The 23,974-nt window shown below is 42.6% G+C and overlaps 1 protein-coding gene across 1 annotated transcript in view; it reads right to left on the bottom strand.

Moving 5' to 3' along the window:
* Positions 1-23,974, bottom strand: part of stk11 (serine/threonine kinase 11) — a 60,457-nt gene that overhangs the window by 25,907 nt on the left and 10,576 nt on the right. Inside the window, 4 exon segments of the mRNA XM_034183141.1 lie at positions 6,341-6,477; positions 7,767-7,899; positions 8,216-8,305; positions 17,218-17,301. Of these exon segments, the coding sequence (XP_034039032.1) occupies positions 6,341-6,477; positions 7,767-7,899; positions 8,216-8,305; positions 17,218-17,301 (444 nt within the window).

Raw genomic sequence — 23,974 nt, 5'->3', positions numbered from 1 at the left:
TTTGAAATGACTTTAGTTTTGTGTCACGTCTGTGATCTGCTTTTTTTTCTACAAAATTAAACAACTGAATGAACATCCTCCGAGGCCGGTGATTCCATAATTATTGCCAGGGGTTGTATTACACAGAAGACAACTCAGTTCTCAAATATCAGTAAATTTGATTAATTTATTAAATCCTGTCTATATTATATTTATTGTCATTATTTCTCCAATGTTTGTTTAACCTACCTTTAAAACAAATTACACTCGATGCTGTTTCTCAATGTAACTGAAAATTTCCTCAAATCCAGAGATGACCTTTCTTTTGAATAATTTCTGCTAATTGCTGTGACCCCTTCTGTTGTTTTCTGGTCATGGGGGATCAGGTGTACATTCATTTGCAGTGTTTGGGTGTTGTACATGCATTCATTTCCATAAATCCTACACTCACACATTTTTTCCTGAGAGAAAATGGCCGAACGCTTGGAGCAGCACTACTGCATTAAATTCTGCCAGAAACTTGGTGACAGCCAGGCAGAAACGATTCGAAAAATCCAGATGGCTTTCGGAGATGAAGCCATGAGCAACACACAGATTAAGGAGTGGTACAACCGGTTTAAAGACGGGCGCGTAACGGTGGACAGGGAGCCGCGCTCCGGTCGGCCATCAACGAGCCGAAATGACAAGATCGTTTCCAAAGTGCACGCTGTGGTTATGCGGGATCGTCGTGTGACTGTCCGAGAAATTGCGGAGGAAGTGGACATTAACAGGACTTCGGCACATTCCATCGTGACGGAAGATTTTGGCATGAAATGAGTGGCGGCGAAGTTTGTGCCAAAGTTGCTGACGGCGGAGCAAAAGCAACGTCTCACAGGACATGCTGGACTCCATTCACACTGATCCCAGCTTTATGGACACTATAATCACCGGAGATGAGTCCTGGGTGTACGGGTATGATCCGGAAACGAAATTCCAGTTGTCACAGTGGAAGCATTCCACGTCATTGAGTCTTAAAGTAAATAAATATGAAATTGGTCACTGTATCGATCTCTGGACATAAATAAAAATAAACAAAACGGTGTTTCGTTTTGAAGTTATTAATTCCGACTGGACTCTATCGTTTTAACTTGACTCGTCAGAGAGCTGCGCAGCATTTGGAGCTGTGTGAACAGAACGGAGGACGGTTCTCTTTTCTTTCTCCCAACAAGACAGGAGTCCCAGTTAGTAACTTTAATCCGCACAAAAGTGACTCACGATTGACATATTCAGGGATGAAAGCGGTGAAAAACAAAAAAAGCTGAAACCCCAAATTACCCCCCCCCCCCCCCCCCCCAACACCACCTGCACGAAAATGTTTCAATTCTAGAAGCTCTGAAATGCAATCTGGGACTATTCCAGACGATAAACTGGAGTGAGTGCAGCATCCATTTAGATGAGAAAAAAACAACTTTCCTTATTCAAATTCATTCCAGTAGTATTCTGCTCTTACAAAGATGCAGCATTTTTCTAGCATTGCAGATAGTTCTGGAGGAAATCACTGAAGAAATTAACACATTGAAAATATGGTTTGACCCAAATAAACTGTCATTAAACTTAAATAAGACAGGGATGAAATGGAGGCGTAAGAGTCACTAGGTGTTCACAGGAAACACTTTTGTCTGTATGTTAGTTGGTTTTATATTTTCTGTTGTGTTTCTATTCAGGTTATTTTTGTCTCTTTCTCTAAAATTGTATATAATAAGCATATATTGTATATAATAATCATTAGATTATTAATATATAAACAAAAATTTAAAAAATATTACAATTTGAAAACAAATGCACCCGAACATGATGACAGCTGCAACTGCTTAATGCTAACTTAACACTTAAAAAGCCATAGACATGCTAACACGTTAGTATCACTCCAGTTTTTAAGTTATAAAATACATCTATCAACTGTTTCAGAAGACCATAACAGGTCGGTTTAACATAAAAAAGGTAAATAATACTCACAGATGTACGCTCTTTAGGATTTTAGTGGGGGAAAATTAAGCGAAAGAAAGAAAGAATAAACAAAGCAATAGATCGAAGCACTGCTTCAATCTGCGAACCACTGCTTCGATTGGTTCAAGGTTCAAAGCAAAGCCGCGCTGCAGAAAAGTTGAGTACGGACCCGCTGCAGGGTCTGTAATCAATGTAGAGAAATTATCATTTTCCTGACAAACACCCCCCAAAATAATGGCCACTCTGAAGGACCGATAACAGCATTGTTAAGCAAAGCTTATTGATGTCAGTGGATCGAACCATTCCTTAACGATACCCGAAAGGAACCGGTTCTCGATACCCATCCCTATGGATATATGAACATTTCCAAGTAACAATCTCTTGGACTTTATTTGTATCAATTACAAAGAAATACAAAGAGTATGGCACTCTGTGGTAAATCTGTATGGAGTAGATTGTTCTCAAAAACTGAGTGAGTGATGAAAGCCACCAAGACCCAGCCAGCCAGAGTGATTTAGACCTGAATCAGATTGAAGATCTTTGGAGAGATCTGAAAATGGCTGTGCACTGATGCTTCCTATCCAACCTGACGGAGTTTGAGACGTGCTGTAAAGAGGAATGGGTCAAAACTGCCCAAAGATAGGTGCGCCAAACTTGTGACTTCATATTCAAGAATACTTGAGGCTGTAATTGCTGCCAAAGATGCATCAACAAAGTATTATGCAAAGGGTGTGAATACTTATTTACACTTCATTTCTTAAGTTTTTTTTTTATTATTATTTTTAATCAATTTGCAAAAACAAACAAAAAAATCATGTTGTCATTATGGGTTGTTAGTAGAAATTTGAGGGGGGAAAAAAAGAAATTTACTCCATTCTGGAATAAAGCTCTAATGTAACAAAATGTGGAAAAGGTGAAGCGCTGTGAATACTTTCCAGATGTACACTAAGTGTATATACACACACGCACAAAAAAAAAAAAAAAAAAAAAAAAAAACACACACACACTATAAAACAAGTACTGCAAATTCAACTACAGTCCTTTTCTATAAACTGACAAACTTCTATTGTTTGTCTACAAAGTACTAAACAACATATTTAATGTTAATTAATTCAATATTATAACTGTAGACTTGTTCCTACATTAAAAAACTATACAAAATTACCAAGACAGCTATTGCCATTTTTTTTTTTTAAAAAGTTAATGAAATGTGAACCAATAAGAACACAAAACTAATTCTCCATGGACATATTAACCACTTTAGCTCATACAATAAGACATGGCTATACATTCATCTGTTTTTCCTAATAAAAATGATACTATTGCACTTATGGCATACGGCTGCTAAGATACATTTGACAGCGCTGATGAGACTGATTAACTACTACTGCTGATAGCTCCACACTTTTGCTGCAAGAGTGCAAATGTTATCACAAAATGATGGCAGACCAACACAACAAAGAACAAGAGATTTAGAGGGTTTAAATTAAAACCCATCCATCCATCCATTTCCTTCCGTTTCATCCTAGGTCGGGTCGCAGGGGCAGCAGCTCAAGCAAAGACAGGCAGACCTCCCGATCCACACACACACCTCCCCCAGCTCCTCTGGGGGAACCCCGAGGTGTTTCCAAGCCAGGTATGAGACGTAGTCCCTCCAGCGTGTCCTGGGTCTTCCCCGGGGCCTCCTCCCAATAGGACGTGCCCGGAACACCTCTCCAGCGAGGCGTCCAGGGAGCATCCGAAAAAAATGCCCGAGCCACCTCAACTGACTCCCTTCGACGTGGAGGAGCAGCGGCTCGCCCCTGAGCTCCTCCCGAGTGACCGAGCTACTCACCCTATCTCTAAGGAAGCGCCCAGCCACCCTGCGGAGGAAACTCATTTCGTCCGCAGGTACTCGCAATCTTGTTATTTCGGTCATGAGCCAAATCTCATGACCATAGGTGAGGGTCGGAACGTAGATCGATCGGCTCAGCTCTCTCTTCACCACGACGGTCCGATACAGCGACTGCATCACTGCAGATGCTGCACCGATCCGTCTGTCGATCTCATGCTCCATCTTTCCCTCTCTCGTGAACAAAATCCCGAGATACTTAAACTCCTCCACTTGAGGCAAGGACACTCCACTGATCTGAAGACGGCAAAGCACCTTTTTCCGGTCGAGAATCATGGCCTCGGATTTTGAGGTGCTGATTTTCATCCCGGGCACTTCACACTCAACTGCAAACCGCTCCAGTGCACGCTGAAGGTCCTGATTTGTTGAAGCCAACAGAACCACATCGTCTGCAAACAGCGGAGATGAGATTCTGTGGTTCCCAAACCGGACCCCCTCTACACCCTGACTGCGCCTAGAAATTCTGTCCATAGAAGTAATGAACAGAACCGGTGACAAAGGACAGCCCTGGCAGAGGCCGACATGCACTGGAAACAGGCTTGACGTACTACCGGCAATGCGAACCAAGCTCCTGCTGCGGTCGCACTGGGACCGGATAGCCCTTAAAGGACCCCAGACCCCGTACTCCCGGAGCACCCCCCACAGGGTGCCTCGAGGGACACGGTCGAACGCCTTCTCCAGATCCTCAAAAGATATGTGGACTGGTTGGGTGAACTCCCATGAACCCTCGAGCACCCGATGGAGGGTGTAGAGCTGGTCCAGTGTGCTGCAACCAGGACGAAAACCACACTGCTCCTCCTGAATCCGAGGTTCGACTATCAGTCGAATTCTCCTCTCCAATACTCTGGAATAGACCTTACCGTGGAGGCTGAGGAGTGTGATCCCCTGTAGTTGGAACACACCCTCCGGTCCCCCTTCTTAAACAGAGGGACCACCACCCCGGTCTGCCAATCCAGAGGCACTGTCCCTGACCGCCACGTGATGTTGCAGAGACGTGTCAACCAAGACAGTACCACAACATCCAGAGACTTAAGGTACTCTGGATGGATTTCATCCACCCCAGGAGCCTTGTCACCGAGGAGCTTTCTGACCACCTCGGTGACAAGGCCTGGGTGATGGATGAGTCCCCCTCTGAGTCCCCAGTCTCTGCTTTCTCTTCTGTAGACGTGAGGATGGGATTAAGGAGATCCTTGAAGTTTTCCTTCCACCGCCCGACAACATCCCCAGTCAGGGTCAACAGCTCCCCACCCGCACTGTAGACAGTGTTGGTGAAGAGCTGCTTCCACCTCTGGAGGCGTTGGACGGTTTGCCAGAATTTCTTCGAGGCCGACCGATAGTCCTCCTCCATGGCTTCCCGAACTCCTCCCAGACCTGAGTTTTTGCCTCTGGGAATGCACAGGCTGCAGCATGCTTGGCCTGCCGGTACCTGTCAGCTGCCTCCAGAATCCCACCTGCCAACAAAGACAAGTAGGACTCCTTCTTCAGCTTGATGCCATCCCTTACTTCCGGCGTCCACCACCGGGTTCGGGGATTGCCGCCGCGCCAGACACCAGAGACCCTGCGACCACAGCATCGACAATGGAGGTGGAGAAAATGGTCCATTCGGACTCCATATCTCCAACCTCCCCGGGATCTGGGAGAAGCTCTCCCAGAGATGGGAGTTGAAGACCTCACTGACAGAGGGTTCCGCCAGTCGTTCCCAGCAGACCATCACGACACGTTTGGGCCTGCCAGGTCTGACCGGCTTCCTCCCCTCCCAGCGGATCCAGCTCAACACCAGGTGGTGATCGGTTAACAGCTCAGCCTCTCTCTTCACCCGAGTGTCCGAGACACGTGGCCAAAGGTCAGATGATACGACTACAAAGTTGATCATCGACCTCCGGCTCAGGGTGTCCTGGTGCCACATGTACTTATGGACACCCTTGTGCTCGAACATGGTGTTCGTGATGGACAAACTGTGGCTAGCACATAAGTCCAACAACTGAACACCACTCGGGTTCAGATCGGGGAGGCTGTGCTAAATTAAAATCATAAAGCAATAACTTGAGAAAGAGATTCCTTCTGCTGTTCACTGACAACCAGCTGTCATTTATACTTAAGTAGCTGACAAGCTACTAGCTCCATAACAGAAGGATCAACACTTGTACAGATGACCACCTACAGCAGTAAAGAGTGTTTCACCACTCTTGAACAGCAAAAATCTCTTTAAATGTAAATGACAGAGTGGTGCTGCATTTCAATAAAACCATCTATGACATCCAGTGATGATAAGCAGACAAAAGGTATGAAGATCAGGTGCAGGAGGTGGCCTATTTCTTTGAGTCTGACACTAGGTATAGAGCCATGGCACACTACTGTAGAAAAATGACAAGCAGGAGCATTTCTCTGTGATTATCAATCTTTTTCTCGAACAAGAAAAAAAAATACAATTAAATATCAAATTCTCTCTAATTCAAATAATTCAGACAATTCTGGACAACTCACAGTGTTACACCAGCAGACCAAATGTCTACTTTGAACCCTGAAAAGGTGTCCAGTCCATTGGCAATCTCGGGAGGCTGGAAGGCAGGAGAACCCTGACTCGTACGACATGTGTCATCTTCTGCAAATGGGTGAAGGGCCTGAGCAATACACAGTAAGTGAGATCTGTTATTTCAGCAAGCAATTCTTTTATTAATTTAACACTGATGCACCAATAATCTAATTTCTAAATTGTGTTATATGTTTTGCAATAAAGCCCCTTTCACACCAGGCCTACGTAGACTTGCATTGTGCTGTGCATCTATTATGCAGGAATGGCTGTGTCAATTGCACACGCGCGGGGGAGGGGAGTGGGGGTCTTGGCAGGGATGTGTGCAAGAGGGAGAAGCTTGGCTCCATGATGCTGTTTTTACAGACTGCCTGGACATGCAGATGGATTTGATACATTGGAAGACATCAAAATACATTATTTCCAAGAGTTGATGGCCTTTATTTAATGTGCCACAATCGTGAAATAACTTGAGGGAGACGAGGCGGAACTGCAGCCAGCAATCGGGCATGTGATCCATCCGTGAGGAGTTATGGTAGACGTGGACATGTCCTCTCGCTGGCGATCTGTCCGTAAGGAGTTATAGTGGACATGGAAGCTTGGCCGGCCTCTTCCTCTTCTGTGGTTATGAAGCTTCACTGCCAGCAGAGTCCAGCAGGATGAATAAAATCTAGTAATGCAGGTATGTACTGATATTAAAAAAAAAAAAAAAAAAAAAAAAAAAAAAAAGGGGATTTTTCACCAGACTGGCTTAGGGTTGTGTACAATTACGGAGGCATGGTGTATAGTAGTGCAGTGCTGCATAGACTTACATACAGTAGCGGAGTGTAGTGTAGACTTGTGTCGAGCACTGGACGCAGCGCTCAACACTGATCGTCTGCGGAAAAATTAAACCTCTTTAATTTTTTGGGTCCATTTCGTGGACCCCTTTGCGTACTGGCACCTAGGGCTGCATCAACTCGGAGTAGGGCTGCATAAGCTCAGTGTAGTCAGTACGCCGCATTACGCAACTCTACACTGGCCCGGCGTGAAAAGAGCTGAAGGCAACTATCTGCTGTGGAACCACAATGACCAATATAAAGGAATTGTTGACACGCCAAATCAAACAAAATATGATAACAGATTTAGATTTGTAATTAAATGGCTCAGAACTCAGGGATATACCAACTAAAATAACATCCACAAATGAATAAATAAATTCAGTATATGGTATCAGTGTTGCAGGTTACTGGGCTGGCTGTGATTACTAATTCACTTTCTATCACATTATGTTGCGACGTATTCCAAAAATATAACTGCCACTTAATTTTTTATAAATGTACAAACTAAATCTCAGAAAAGGGAGTTGTTCAACAACATAACACTCCTGAAAGAGTTTACCTCTGCTACTCCCAGGTCAGAGATCTTAAGTGCTCCATCTGTGGTCAGCAGCAAGTTCCCCGGTTTAATGTCTTTGTGAACTATTCCTTGACTGTGCAAATACTCAAGACCATCTAAAAGTTGGCAAAAGTACCTGAGGAAAAAAAACAAACCTAATTGGGCTTGAGTGATTAAATTGACATGGGAGTGGTATTGCTGTCATACTGTAAATAAATTATTAAAAGCATTTAGCCTGTCCAACAAGTCGTCATTGTGGTGAGGCCATCTTTCATCACTTACTACTTCAGCTTCATTGGCTCTCCAGAAGTAACAAGACATTCACACAATCTACGGTCAGTTATTTCAACAGTGCAGGCTCTGCAGTCCTGATCTAAACTTGGGCTGTAAGCAAAGGCTTCACAGAGGCTTAAGTTAAATATAGCACAGAGAGAAAGTGACAGAGAGCTTACCCGTGAGCTTGAAATACTGGAAACCTTTTCTCTGGGACACTGTCCAGCATTTCTTGCATCCCACATACGCAATACTCCATCACCATATACGTAAGTCAGGAGTTAAGGGGATTTGTCAAAGCAAACAAATAAATCCTTTGATGCTATGCTGATGATACTCCGTTATACATGCCGATAACCTCATCCACATAAAATCCTTAGAAGATTGCCTTGCATCAGTGAAAAGCTGGATAACTAGCTATTTCCTACTTTTAAACTCTGATAAGACTGAAATGGTGGTTCTTGGTCCAGTGAGACATCGGCATCAATTTCACCAGCTACCGCTTAGCCTAGGCTTGTGTGTCATACATCACACTGACAAAGTGAGGAACCTTGGGGTAATTTTTGATCATACGTTGTCCTTCGACCTCCACATTAGAGATATTACGAGGGCTGCTTTCTTCCACCTGCGAAATCTAGCTAAGATTCGTCCCATCCTGTCTATGGCTGATCCTGAGACCCCGATTCATGCATTTGTTTCTTCTAGATTGGACTACTGCAATGTTGTATTTTCCTCATTTACCGCAGTCCAGCATTAGGGATCTCCAACTGGTTCAAAATGCTGCTAGACTTGACAGGAAGCAGAAAGTTTACATTACACCCATTTTGGCATCTCTTCACTGGCTTCCTGTCCCTATGAGATCAGATTTTAAGTTTCTGATACTAACCTATAAAACTGTTCACAGACTAGCGCCTCCTTACTTAACTGATCTGCCTAAACCCTACGTGGGTGCAGGAATAATTTGTGTCCCTAGGGTGAATAAAAAGTCTGTGGGTCACAGAGCTTTCTCTTTTCGTGCACCTGGTCTGTGGAATGATCTCCCTGCATCAACAAAACAGTCTGATTCTGTAGAGACTTTCAAGTCCAGACTTAAGACGCACTAATTTTCCCTTTCATATGGCTAGCATACTGGCATAGTACAGTTCTACGCTTTTTATTCTTTTAATTCAATTTATTAGGAATTAAGAAGGCCACAGCCTCAACTTTATCTAAAGTCTGGATCTTTTAGTAAAGCTTCGGGCTAGTGGCCGGCGATGATCTCTTTTTCTTGTTGCTTAATGTTGACAAATTATACTGTATTCATTGTCTTTCTGATTTTTTCCTCTCTGTTTGAGGTGCAGCTCCATCCAGAGATGGGAGTGGATGTCTTCTTTTGCAAGCCTCCCATCCTGTGCACTGGTATGGGCTCCCAAAATTTCCTGTATATTTGTCAATTGTGTCGGTAGCATGGCCCAAGCAGACGGTCACTCCTTTGAATCTGGTCTGCTTGAGATTTCTTTCTCAAATCAGAGGGAGTTTTTCCCCTTACCAGTGTGCTTGCTGGTAAGGGGTTAGTAAGGTTAGACCTTACTTGTGTGAAGCACCTTGAGGCAACTTTGTTTTGATTTGGCGCTATATAAATGAAATTAATTTTATTAAATTGAATTAAAAGTGTGAGTCTGTGCGCAATTTTATTTAGTAAGTTCAATGCAGAAAAGATACTATTATTTAATGAGTTTTACTATGATACTGTTTTATGACTGATGTGTGCTTTTATTGTATTTTTATACATTTTAAACTACACACAATAAATGAATTATGAATTATAATGTGAGTACAGAATATGAGGTCTATTAGAAAAGTATCCGACCTTATTATTTTTTAAAAAAACCATATGGATTTGAATCACGTGTGATTGCGTCAGACAAGCTTGAACCCTCGTGCACATGCGTGAGTTTTTTCATGCCTGTCGGTTGCATCATTCGCCTAGTGAGCAGGCTTTGAGTGAGGTGTGGTCCACCCCTCTCGTCTATTTTTTATTGCGAATAAATGTCAATGATTTGGAGCTTTGCTGCATCAATTTTTTTTCCAGAAACTGTAAGAGACCTCCAGGTGGACACCGTTCGAAAAATTAATATGGCTTTCAGGGACGATTTTATGGGGATTAAACAGATTACGGAGTGTTACTGCCGCTTTAAGGACTGCCCACAACTCCTGAGAGCGCGGCTTGCTCCCAGCCCCCATCGACAGGCTGACACCCCGCTGGAACAACCAGATCATTTCCAACGTGAAAGCTTTGTTGATCCGGGACCTCGTCTGACTTTCACAAAAAGGCTGAAGATGTGGACATCAGCACTTTTTCGGCACATTCCACTGTTACAGTAGTTTTTTTTTTCCATGGAAAAAGAAGCGGAGGGACGTGCCACGGAGCCGTTCATTACGCGGCACAAAACCACCACCGTGTTGGTCTCACAGGAGAGCTTTCAGGTGGATTTCAAACGGATTCCGGTTGCTTTCCAGTCATGAGAATATCCGATTGTAATTGCGCATGAGCTGGACATGCCCAAACATGTCCTGGAAGGCTTCATCACGGTGTTTCTTTGCGCCATGCAGCTCCGCTGCGACGCGCGGTGGAGCCGCTTCTCTTTCCATGACAAAAACTCCTGTAGCAGTGAAATGTGCCGTTCAATTTTAAACTGGACGCTGTCTTGATCCGGTATGTCATCTGACTAGCACAGGAATTGTGAAAAGACGTGGACATCAGCACTTTTTCAGCACATTGAGACAGACGTGCGGAGGAATTCCGCGCGTCGCGGCGGAGCTGCATGGCGCAAAGAAACGCCATGATGAAGCCTTCCAGGATATGTTTGGGCACGTCCAGCTCATGCACAATCACAATCGGATATTCACACAACTGGAAAGCAACCGGAATCCATCTGAAATCCACCTGAAAGCCATCCTGTGAGACCAACACGGAGGTGGTTTTGTGCCGCGGTAATGAACGGCTCCGTGGCGCGTCCCTCCGCTTCTTTATCCATGAAAAAAACTCCTGTAATGGTAGAATGTGCCGAAAAAGTGCTGATGTCCATGTCTTCTGCCTTTTTGTGAAAGTCAGACGAGGTCCCGGATCAACAAAGCTTTCACGTTGGAAATGATCTGCTTGTTCCAGCGGGAAGTCAGCCTGTCGATGGGGGCTGGGAGCGCGCCGCGCTCTCAGGAGTTGTGGGCAGTCCTTAAAGCGGCAGTAACACTCCATAATCTGTTTAATCCCCATAAAATCATCCCTGAAAGCCATATAAATTTTTCGAACGGTGTCCACCTGGAGGTCTCTCACAGTTTCTGGAAAAAAATTGATGCAGCAAAGCTTCAAATCGTTCAGACATTTATTTGCAATAAAAAAATAATAATAAGGTTGGATACTTTTTAATAGACCTCGTATAACTATAAATGTTAAAAATACGAGGTCTGTTAGAAAACTATCTGACCTTTTTATTTTTTTAAAAAACTATATGGATTTGAATCATGTGCGCTTGCATCAGCCAAGCTTGAACCTTTGTGCGCATGCGTGAGTTTTTTCACGCCTGTCGGTTGCGTCATTCACCTGTGGGCAAACTTTGAGTGAGCACTGGTCCAGCCCCCTCGTCGGATTTTCATTGTCAGGAAAATGGCTGAGCGATTGGAGCAGCGCTGAATCAAACTTTTCCAGAAACTGTGCAAGACAGCCAGGTGGAAACCATTCGGAAGATTCAGACGGCTTTCGGTGAATACTCTGGGCGTCACACAGACTAAGGATCATTACAACCGGATTAAAGATGGCCCACAGCGGCGCAGGGCGCGCCGCGCGGCCATCGACAGGCTGACACGACCAGATCATTTCCAAAGTGAAGGCTGTGTTGATCAATCAATCAATCAATCAATTTTTTTATATAGCGCCAAATCACAACAAACAGTTGCCCCAAGGCGCTTTATATTGTAAGGCAAGGCCATACAATAATTATGTAAAACCCCAACGGTCAAAACGACCCCCTGTGAGCAAGCACTTGGCTACAGTGGGAAGGAAAAACTCCCTTTTAACAGGAAGAAACCTCCAGCAGAACCAGGCTCAGGGAGGGGCAGTCTTCTGCTGGGACTGGTTGGGGCTGAGGGAGAGAACCAGGAAAAAGACATGCTGTGGAGGGGAGCAGAGATCGATCACTAATGATTAAATGCAGAGTGGTGCATACAGAGCAAAAAGAGAAAGAAACAGTGCATCATGGGAACCCCCCAGCAGTCTACGTCTATAGCAGCATAACTAAGGGATGGTTCAGGGTCACCTGATCCAGCCCTAACTATAAGCTTTAGCAAAAAGGAAAGTTTTAAGCCTAATCTTAAAAGTAGAGAGGGTGTCTGTCTCCCTGATCTGAATTGGGAGCTAGTTCCACAGGAGAGGAGCCTGAAAGCTGAAGGCTCTGCCTCCCATTCTACTCTTACAAACCCTAGGAACTACAAGTAAGCCTGCAGTCTGAGAGCGAAGCGCTCTATTGGGGTGATATGGTACTACGAGGTCCCTAAGATAAGATGGGACCTGATTATTCAAAACCTTATAAGTAAGAAGAATAATTTTAAATTCTATTCTAGAATTAACAGGAAGCCAATGAAGAGAGGCCAATATGGGTGAGATATGCTCTCTCCTTCTAGTCCCCGTCAGTACTCTAGCTGCAGCATTTTGAATTAACTGAAGGCTTTTCAGGGAACTTTTAGGACAACCTGATAATAATGAATTACAATAGTCCAGCCTAGAGGAAATAAATGCATGAATTAGTTTTTCAGCATCACTCTGAGACAAGACCTTTCTGATTTTAGAGATATTGCGTAAATGCAAAAAAGCAGTCCTACATATTTGTTTAATATGCGCTTTGAATGACATATCCTGATCAAAAATGACTCCAAGATTTCTCACAGTATTACTAGATGTCAGGGTAATGCCATCCACAGTAAGGATCTGGTTAGACACCATGTTTCTAAGATTTGTGGAGCCAAGTACAATAACTTCAGTTTTATCTGAGTTTAAAAGCAGGAAATTAGAGGTCATCCATGTCTTTATGTCTGTAAGACAATCCTGCAGTTTAGCTAATTGGTGTGTGTCCTCTGGCTTCATGGATAGATAAAGCTGGGTATCATCTGCGTAACAATGAAAATTTAAGCAATACCGTCTAATAATACTGCCTAAGGGAAGCATGTATAAAGTGAATAAAATTGGTCCTAGCACAGAACCTTGTGGAACTCCATAATTAACTTTAGTCTGTGAAGAAGATTCCCCATTTACATGAACAAATTGTAATCTATTAGACAAATATGATTCAAACCACCGCAGCGCAGTGCCTTTAATACCTATGGCATGCTCTAATCTCTGTAATAAAATTTTATGGTCAACAGTATCAAAAGCAGCACTGAGGTCTAACAGAACAAGCACAGAGATGAGTCCACTGTCCGAGGCCATAAGAAGATCATTTGTAACCTTCACTAATGCTGTTTCTGTACTATGATGAATTCTAAAACCTGACTGAAACTCTTCAAATAGACCATTCCTCTGCAGATGATCAGTTAGCTGTTTTACAACTACCCTTTCAAGAATTTTTGAGAGAAAAGGAAGGTTGGAGATTGGCCTATAATTAGCTAAGATAGCTGGGTCAAGTGATGGCTTTTTAAGTAATGGTTTAATTACTGCCACCTTAAAAGCCTGTGGTACATAGCCAACTAACAAAGATAGATTGATCATATTTAAGATCGAAGCATTAAATAATGGTAGGGCTTCCTTGAGCAGCCTGGTAGGAATGGGGTCTAATAAACATGTTGATGGTTTGGATGAAGTAACTAATGAAAATAACTCAGACAGAACAATCGGAGAGAAAGAGTCTAACCAAATACAGGCATTACTGAAAGCAGCCAAAGATAACGATACGTCTTTGGGATGGTTATGAGTAATTTTTTCTCTAATAGTTAAAATTTTGTTAGCAAAGAAAGTCATGAAGTCATTACTAGTTAAAGTTAATGGAATACTCAGCTCAATAGAGCTCTGACTCTTTGTCAGCCTGGCTACAGTGCTGAAAAGAAACCTGGGGTTGTTCTTATTTTCTTCAATTAGTGATGAGTAGAAAGATGTCCTAGCTTTACGGAGGGCTTTTTTTATAGAGCAACAGACTCTTTTTCCAGGCTAAGTGAAGATCTTCTAAATTAGTGAGACGCCATTTCCTCTCCAACTTACGGGTTATCTGCTTTAAGCTACGAGTTTGTGAGTTATACCACGGAGTCAGGCACTTCTGATTTAAAGCTCTCTTTTTTAGAGGAGCTACAGCATCCAAAGTTGTCTTCAATGAGGATGTAAAACTATTGACCAGATACTCTATCTCACTTACAGAGTTTAGGTAGCTACTCTGCACTGTGTTGGTATATGGCATTAGAGAACATAAAGAAGGAATCATATCCTTAAACCTAGTTACAGCGCTTTCTGAAAGACTTCTAGTGTAATGAAACTTATTCCCCACTGCTGGGTAGTCCATCAGAGTAAATGTAAATGTTATTAAGAAATGATCAGACAGAAGGGAGTTTTCAGGGAATACTGTTAAGTCTTCTATTTCCATACCATAAGTCAGAACAAGATCTAAGATATGATTAAAGTGGTGGGTGGACTCATTTACTTTTTGAGCAAAGCCAATTGAGTCTAATAATAGATTAAATGCAGTGTTGAGGCTGTCATTCTCAGCATCTGTGTGGATGTTAAAATCGCCCACTATAATTATCTTATCTGACCTAAGCACTAAGTCAGACAAAAGGTCTGAAAATTCACAGAGAAACTCACAGTAACGACCAGGTGGACGATAGATAATAACAAATAAAACTGGTTTTTGGGACTTCCAAATTGGATGGACAAGACTAAGAGTCAAGCTTTCAAATGAATTAAAGCTCTGTCTGGGTTTTTGATTAATTAATAAGCTGGAATGGAAGATTGCTGCTAATCCTCCGCCCCGGCCCGTGCTACGAGCATTCTGACAGTTAGTGTGACTCGGGGGTGTTGACTCATTTAAACTAACATATTCATCCTGCTGTAACCAGGTTTCTGTAAGGCAGAATAAATCAATATGTTGATCAATTATTATATCATTTACCAACAGGGACTTAGAAGAGAGAGACCTAATGTTTAATAGACCACATTTAACTGTTTTAGTCTGTGGTGCAGTTGAAGGTGCTATATTATTTTTTCTTTTTGAATTTTTATGCTTAAATAGATTTTTGCTGGTTATTGGTAGTCTGGGAGCAGGCACCGTCTCTACGGGGATGGGGTAATGAGGGGATGGCAGGGGGAGAGAAGCTGCAGAGAGGTGTGTAAGACTACAACTCTGCTTCCTGGTCCCAACCCTGGATAGTTACGGTTTGGAGGATTTAAGAAAATTGGCCAGATTTCTAGAAATGAGAGCTGCTCCATCCAAAGTGGGATGGATGCCGTCTCTCCTAACAAGACCAGGTTTTCCCCAGAAGCTTTGCCAATTATCTATGAAGCCCACCTCATTTTTTGGACACCACTCAGACAGCCAGCAATTCAAGGAGAACATGCGGCTAAACATGTCACTCCCGGTCCGATTGGGGAGGGGCCCAGAGAAAACTACAGAGTCCGACATTGTTTTTGCAAAGTTACACACCGATTTAATGTTAATTTTAGTGACCTCCGATTGGCGTAACCGGGTGTCATTACTGCCGACGTGAATTACAATCTTACCAAATTTACGCTTAGCCTTAGCCAGCAGTTTCAAATTTCCTTCAATGTTGCCTGCTCTGGCCCCCGGAAGACAATTGACTATGGTTGCTGGTGTCGCTAACTTCACATTTCTCAAAACAGAGTCGCCAATAACCAGAGTTTGATCCTCGGCGGGTGTGTCGTCGAGTGGGGAAAAACGGTTAGAGATGTGAACGGGTTGGCGGTGTACACGGGGCTTCTGTTTAGGGCTACGCTTCCTCCTCACAGTCACCCAGTCAGCCTGCTTTCCCGGCTGCTCGGGATCTGCCAGGGGGTAACTAACGGCGGCTAAGCTACCTTGGTCCGCACCGACTACAGGGGCCTGGCTAGCTGTAGAATTTTCCACGGTGCGGAGCCGAGTCTCCAATTCGCCCAGCCTGGCCTCCAAAGCTACGAATAAGCTACACTTATTACAAGTACCGTTACTGCTAAAGGAGGCCGAGGAATAACTAAACATTTCACACCCAGAGCAGAAAAGTGCGGGAGAGACAGGAGAAACCGCCATGCTAAATCGGCTAAGAGCTAGTAGCTACGCTAAGCTAGCAGATTCCTAAAAACACGCAAAGTGAATAATGTGTAAATAATTTAGAGGTGATTCAGCAGAAGGAGTGCTTTAGTTAAGGCACGTAAAGATTACACTGGGAAACAAATCGTAATCTAGATAACTAGATCAATCTAACTGCGCAGATTAAACAGCTAACAGATACAGAAAAACACCGCTGTGCTCCGGAACAGGAAGTGATACAATACCGCAGTGAGAGCCAACCACCAGTAGAGGCGGGATGTCGTCTGACTACCAGAGAAATTGTGGAAGAGGTGTACATCAGCACTTTTATGGCACATTCCACTGTTACAGGAGATTTTGTAATGAAAGACGTGCGGAGGAATTTGCGCGTCGGGACGGAGCCGCTCATGGCGCACAACAAAAAGCACGTCTGTGTTGGAAGTCTCACAGGACAAGTTGTGACATGCCCAGCTGTTACACAATTTCTCGGATACTCACTCGACTGAAAAGCCATCGGAAGCCGTCTGAATTTTCCGAATGGTTTCCAACACGGACGTGCTTTTTGTTGTGCGCCATTAGCGGCTCCATCCTGATGCGCAATTTAAGTACATTCAGACAGTAAATTAACATGAAAAAAATGACAATTAACAGTAAATAAAAGGGCTGAGTTCCTCTTCTAAAAATTGAGGTCTAAAGTTCTAAAAACATTCTAGACTCACACGTCATTCCAACTCATACAAGCTTTGCTTAATTTATTATTACCATCCTTGAAAAATGTCAGCTACCTATTTTATAAACACTACCCAATCTAGAGCTCATGGATGCCCTCAGGCAACAAGCTAGCAATGTTATAAAGGCAGCGGATAATGCAACACAGACCATACTGATTTGTGATGATTTAACACTTCAGACAGACAAAAGGATATATTTTCTGCTTCTCTTCATTGTAGAGTACATCCACCAACTGAATCACATTCTTATGTTGCAGTCTTCTTAGCAGCTGAATTTCCCTATAATTAAAAGTGTAGGGAAAACAAAACAGAGAAACAATGAGTTATGCATAACAGGGAATATGATGTGATATACTGTAACAGCACTTTAGCAACATATGGATGTAGGTGAAAACCAGGTGTTGCAGATCCTCAAATAAGCAATATTAATGCTTTGTACATAAGAAAATGCACATACTGGCATTATTCAAATTTTATAAACACTACCTAAAATTAGCTGTTACATAAAGGTGATTTTTTTTTTTTAATAGATCAACTCAGTAGTTTGGCAAGTTTGTTTGTCATTTGATAGCAAACCAAGTTTGGGAGAATGTGCTGGTGCTGCACTTTACTGCATCTACAACACCACAGAAGCCTTTTGGGTCCTGGATAGCAACCACCAAGACAGACCATCAGTCCATTCCCACATCTCTAAAATAAAACATGTACAACAGTCAAGTGTAATGTGGACATCACTTTGGCCTTCTCCAGCTACTGGGGTCCTCAACAGTCAGACACCTGTGTGATGGATCGTGCACAGAGAAATGTGCCACACGGCCAAACTATGATTTGATAACATTCAATTCAAAGAAACAATGAATGACAGAATGATCAACTTATCAAAGTGTAAGTTAAAGAAGATGACAGATGGTTTGTATGTGAGTAAAGGTGAGTGCAGTGTATTTGCTGACAAGCACAATTTATGAGGGAATGGAGTGATCCTATTGCCCTACAGGAGCCTTGAGGCCAATTTAACAACCCAAAGATGCAGGCAAAAGAAAAGGCATAGTCCTGCAGTCACTAAAACCCCTGTTATACAGGGACAGAGTCTGTTCTGCGTCCCTTATATGACCAGAAAATCGGTGAGGATGCCACAGGATGCTGAAGGACTGTACAGTGCATGCCAAGGTAAGTATGAAGTATTTTCCAAACAAATGCAGAAGGGCCGCAGAGGCTAGAGAATGCTCAAACAATGCACAGACGACGCAATGTTCGGCCGACGGACAATGAATGGATGCACAATATTTGGGGCTGTGTGCTGTGATTTTTATGAATAAAGTTCATTTTATAAAGCGCAAAATGAGTTCGTCAGCTGATGTCCGTTGAATTCGTCAAAGTTTTGTGCATATTCAAAACTGAGTGGAGATCTGGCGGAGAGCCTTGTCTTCTACTTTTCCTGCGGCTATCTGATGGTTCATTCAGGGCTTCTGAACCTCCAGTATCAATTCAGCACAAGTGGACATGCAGCACAGCTCTGTCTTGTAGAAAAATTCATCAAGTTGTCTGTTTCTCTCTCAGTGAGGAGGTGCAGCAGAGTTGTTTGATGTCCTGGAACAGGAATGGTGAGGAAAAATAATATCATGCTTTTAGACCTCAGTGAACTCTGCTCAACTCTAAAAATACGGTATATATCTACAAACCAGGAAATATCACTCTGCTTAAAGTAGATCTCTGTGGAAATGTCACATCATCCATAGTGCCCCAACTCCATGTGAGACAACAACGCACAAGGGACAATGAAGCAATTACACAGAAAGGTGTTTGTTTCCCTTCTGCGTTCTGGGAAAATTTTAGGATACACAACAGACCCCCAATGGACACTTTCCTGTGTAACAGGGTCGCAAAGGAACACCTGAATCAGAAACCATGAAGGCCCAGAAGGATGGCACTGCACACACCAGCTACTGCCTTAATGAAGCAAGAGCACACAAGCATGGGACACAACGAACACTGGCCTAAGACTACTGAAGTGCTCCGTAGTCCATACGCACTCTCAGTGAACTAAACACCACCACCTTTGTCGGAGGTGGGCTCACCAGAACAGAGGCAACGCAGAGCTTTCCCCCTTGCCATAGACATGCAGTCCATCCCACCAAGACAATTTCCTCAACCCACTACAGATACAGTAAAGTACTCTAAAGAAACAAATTACTGTTAAGTAAAAGTGTAATCTTTGATGTCATCAGTTTCCGATTTCTATATTTTAGGAATCAATTAGGATTGTTCTGCAAGAGGTTATTTCTTCTGTGCAGTAGTTGACTTTTCATGGTATCACAATACTAATTTGAAACAACAATACAAAGACTTCCATAAATACTTCACGGTACGATCATCACAATTCACAACGCATTGTTACAACCCTAGATGAAATGGAAATAGTGTGAAAACCAGCAACAAACCGATAAGCACAAACCCTGATTAAACACCACGCAATCAAAGGACAATATGCAAAACAGAAGTAGTTTTATTGAAGTAGTAACACATTTTTAAAAAGGTAAAACAGTCACATGCTATTAATATTTATAACTTCATTAATGTACAAGACTTAATACATAGCTTTTAGTATTTTCAATTTACTTAGAAGTCTTTACTCGTGCTAGTTTTTCACTCCCCAATCCCTGGTAATGTGGGTGTTTAACATATCACGCAAAGACTGATCAAAGCAATAAAAGGATAAGGAAGGCATAATGAGTCTTTGTTTTTAATATTTGAAACCTCACACAAAAGACACAGTAGAACTTTTCTGTCTATTATCAACTTGCAGCAGTTTTAATCCTCAGTCCTGTATGTATCAAACCTTACTTCTGACAAATGCAGAAGGAAAAAGAGTGTTGCCTGCAAACACACACACAAAACATTACAACTGCATGCAAGAAAAAGATATGAAAACTGAAATATAAAGTAAAATGGTTCACCCTGGCCACCACAATTTCTGTTTATACTTTTAGCAGCAAGGACAGATACCATGTCTGACCTGCAATCTCAAACGTGTGGCAATAGGGCAGCGCAGTCTCGTTTGGAGGTGGGCACTAAAGAGTTCAAATGCAGGGGTCGAAATACATTTTTTAACCTACTTGCACTGGTGCTAGCAACAAAAAATGACTTGCACCAAAAAAAAAAAAGAAAAGAAAAAAGTTACTTGCACAACCAAAAGTCACTTTCACAACGGGCCCACTTCGAGTTGCTCCCTGTTGCGTCATGACGATGCAGGAATTTCTGTGTCTGGTGCACGCAGCAGGGGGCAGAGAGGAGGTGAGAACACAGCCTGCAGGTTCTCTGCACAGAGAAGTCAGAGTGCACAGTTTGGCTGCAGCCAGACTGTGCACTCTGACTTCTCTTCTAGTTTATATTTGTTCTTGTGCAGAGATGCAGGTCTGCGCTCTGAGTTCTGTTATAGTTTATCTTTCCTCCTGTGACCGTGAGCTGCGCGCGAACGAACCGTCCGTGAGTAAATGTGGAGATGTCTGGAGTTATACTTCATGTGGACATGTCCTGTCTCTGGCAATCAGTCTGGACTTATGAGCAATCAGCAGGACTTATGTCCTTTTTTTAAACACAGTGATGAGAGAGTTTGAGCGGACAGCAAGGAACTAACTGCCTGCAGCCAGAGATTTTATTTTCTTTTAATTGTTCACATATGCGCGCGTGAATGAACAGTCCGTGAGTGGACTGGAGATGTCTGGACTTTTTACTGGATGAGGACATGTCCTGTCTCCAGCAATCAGTCTGTGAGCAGGACTTATGGATTTTATTTAAACAATTTTGTGAGAGTCTTCTCACAAAAGTGTTTGTTCCTGCTCCTTTGTGAAAAGGAACAGTAGTAAGGAGGAGCAACTGCTGCAATCAGCATTTTTTTTTTTCTGTGCTCTTTTTTGAGCATGTAATTTTACTGCATTGTGCACACGGTATAAAAACAATTCTGCGTGATTTATACTGCGGGAACAATGGAACACAGCAGGAATCATAAATTGGTGTCGGTTAACGTTGTAATGTGAGTGTGTGGCTTCCAGTCATGCCGAGTACCGTCCTGTTGCTCTGACTTGCGCTGAAACCACTTAATTCTGCGTCGAGCACAGGACGCCAACAAAAATTAAACATGTTTAATTTTCGGTGTCCGATTTGCTTCGTCCTTTGCGCAAGCCCCTCACTGAGTTGCTTCCACATGGCGTCGTCATAACAACACACGACACAACTGGGAGCAGCCCCGGTGTGAAAGGGGCTGAAGCAACTCGAAGCAGGTCCGGTGTGGTTATGACAGAGTTTGAGGGAAGAGCAGCAGCAGACAGTTTTGTTTTTTTTTTCTCCATGCACGGTTCGTACGAACCGTCACAGCAACTAGCTCCGTGTGTGAGAGTTATAAAACGCAGGGAAAACAAAGACAACACACCGGAAATTGTTTTTTTTTCCCCTTATTTATTCCTTTATTGGTTCATTCTACTGGTGCTTATAGATGATAAAACTTGGATAAAGTTACTTGCACCAGTGCAAGTGCAGTATAAAATTACGTGTACCGCTCGAATAATAAGTGCACAAACTAGCACATACTATTTCAAGCCCTGAAATGAGACACATATGACGTAATTTCTCTACTTCCGGGGTACAAACCACAACATTTTCAATGGAGTTTTGGGCAAATTACACACAAACAAGGGGAAAATGCAAAGAAAAAGTGATGATGCGGTGGGAAAGTGGACACGTGTTGCAGATTGTTTATGATGTGGAAACCTGTCGAAGTGGTTTTGCAAGCGAGAGAACACAGCCACTCTGGTTAGCTCTGTAGGCTAACACTTACAGACACAATGTCTTCCACCTCCTCGCCTTTTCTTCTCCACTGGGAACTGAAATCTGCTTCGGTGATTGGAGCCAAAAGCAAAACAGTACACCACTTATCCGTGTAAAGTGTGTATATATTAAATGGAGGTCCCCGTAAGTGGTCAAATCCCGCGATATCACGGAAGGTTCAAACGAGACTACGGCCCCCTATTAACCTTATGGCCACCTTCAATGTTACATGAATTATTATTATAATATAGTTTCACTTAACATCCATTCTGTTCTCTTTGCACTGGCACCCCATTCAGTTCAGACTGCAATTTAAAAAATTGGTGATAACTTTTCTAAAACAATTAAGGGTCTAGGACTGAGTAATTTTAGCAAACAAACATGTAGGTTGTGTTGTCAATTTGGGATAGGGTAAAGGCAAAGAAAAAATGAAAAAGAAAATACTAATACCACATACATTAAGCAGTATAAGTATTAAAAATATGGGTTACACACCAACACTGCACACTACAAGTTATGCATGCATTTAAGTAAAATCTACTGTATGTAAGCATAAGTAAGCACATTTCCTCATTTTTATAATCAGGACATTGATCAGGGCCAGACATCAGCAAAAGGAGACCAGCTTCATGTACACGAAACTTGCACACATGGAAATCACATACATTAAACCTGCACAATGGGCAGGAAATCTCAACGTACATTTTCTGCACAAGACACCATTAAGCCACAAAATAGCTCTTGGCTGCTACAACCCCTGGCAATAATTATGGAATCACCGGCCTCGGAGGATGTTCATTCAGTTGTTTAATTTTGTAGAAAAAAAGCAGATCACAGACATGGCACAAAACTAAAGTCATTTCAAATGGCAACTTTCTGGCTTTAAGAAACACTATAAGAAATCAGGAAAAAAAAAATTGTGGCAGTCAGTAACGGTTACTTTTTACACAAAGCAGAGGGGAAAAAAAAAATATGGAATCACTCAATTCTGAGGAATAAATTATGGGATCACCCTGTAAATTTTCATCCCCAAAACTAACACCTGCATCAAATCAGATCTGCTCGTTAGTCTGCATCTAAAAAGTAGTGATCACACCTTGGAGAGCTGTTGCACCAAGTGCACTAACATGAATCATGGCTCCAACATGAGAGATGTCAATTGAAACAAAGGAGAGGATCATCAAACTCTTAAAAGAGGGTAAATCATCACGCAATGTTTCAAAAGATGTTGGTTGTTCACAGTCAGCTGTGTCTAAACTCTGGACCAAATACAAACATGGGAAGGTTGTTAAAGGCAAACATACTGGTAGACCAAGGAAGACATCAAAGCGTCAAGACAGTAAACTTAAAGCAATGTCTCAAAAATTGAAAATGCACAACAAAACAAATGAGGAACGAATGGGAGGAAACTGGAGTCAACGTCTGTGACTAAACTGTAAGAAACCGCCTAAAGGAAATGGGATTTACATACAGAAAAGCTAAACGAAAGCCATCATTAACACCTAAACAGAAAAAAACAAGGCTACAATGGGCTAAGGAAAAGCAATCGTGGACTGTGGATGACTGGATGAAAGACATATTCAGTGATGAATCTCAAATCTGCATTGGGCAAGGTGATGATGCTGGAACTTTTGTTTGGTGCCGTTCCAATGAGATTTATAAAGATGACTGCCTGAAGAGAACATGTAAATTTCCACAGTCATTGATGATATGGGGCTTCATGTCAGGTAAAGGCACTGGGGAGATGACTCATTACATCATCAATAAATGCACAAGTTTACGTTGATATTTTGGGCACTTTTCTTATCCCATCAATTGAAAGGATGTTTTGGGATGATGAAATCATTTTTCAAGATGATAATGCATCTTGCCATAGAGCAAAAACTGTTAAAACATTCCTTGCAAAAAGACACATAGGGTCAATGTCATGGCCTGCAAATAGTCCGGATCTTAATCCAATTGAAAATCTTTGGTGGAAGTTGAAGAAAATGGTCCATGACAAGGCTCCAACCTGCAAAGCTGATCTGGTAACAGCAATCAGAGAAAGTTGGAGCCAGATTGATGAAGAGTACTGTTTGTCACTCATTAAGTCCATGCCTCAGAGACTGCAAGCTGTTATAAAAGCCAGAGG

The sequence above is a fragment of the Thalassophryne amazonica genome, chromosome 12 (assembly GCF_902500255.1).
Source record: "Thalassophryne amazonica chromosome 12, fThaAma1.1, whole genome shotgun sequence".
NCBI classification, from domain to species: Eukaryota; Metazoa; Chordata; class Actinopteri; order Batrachoidiformes; family Batrachoididae; genus Thalassophryne; species Thalassophryne amazonica.
This window is presented reverse-complemented; position numbering and strand designations above follow the sequence as displayed.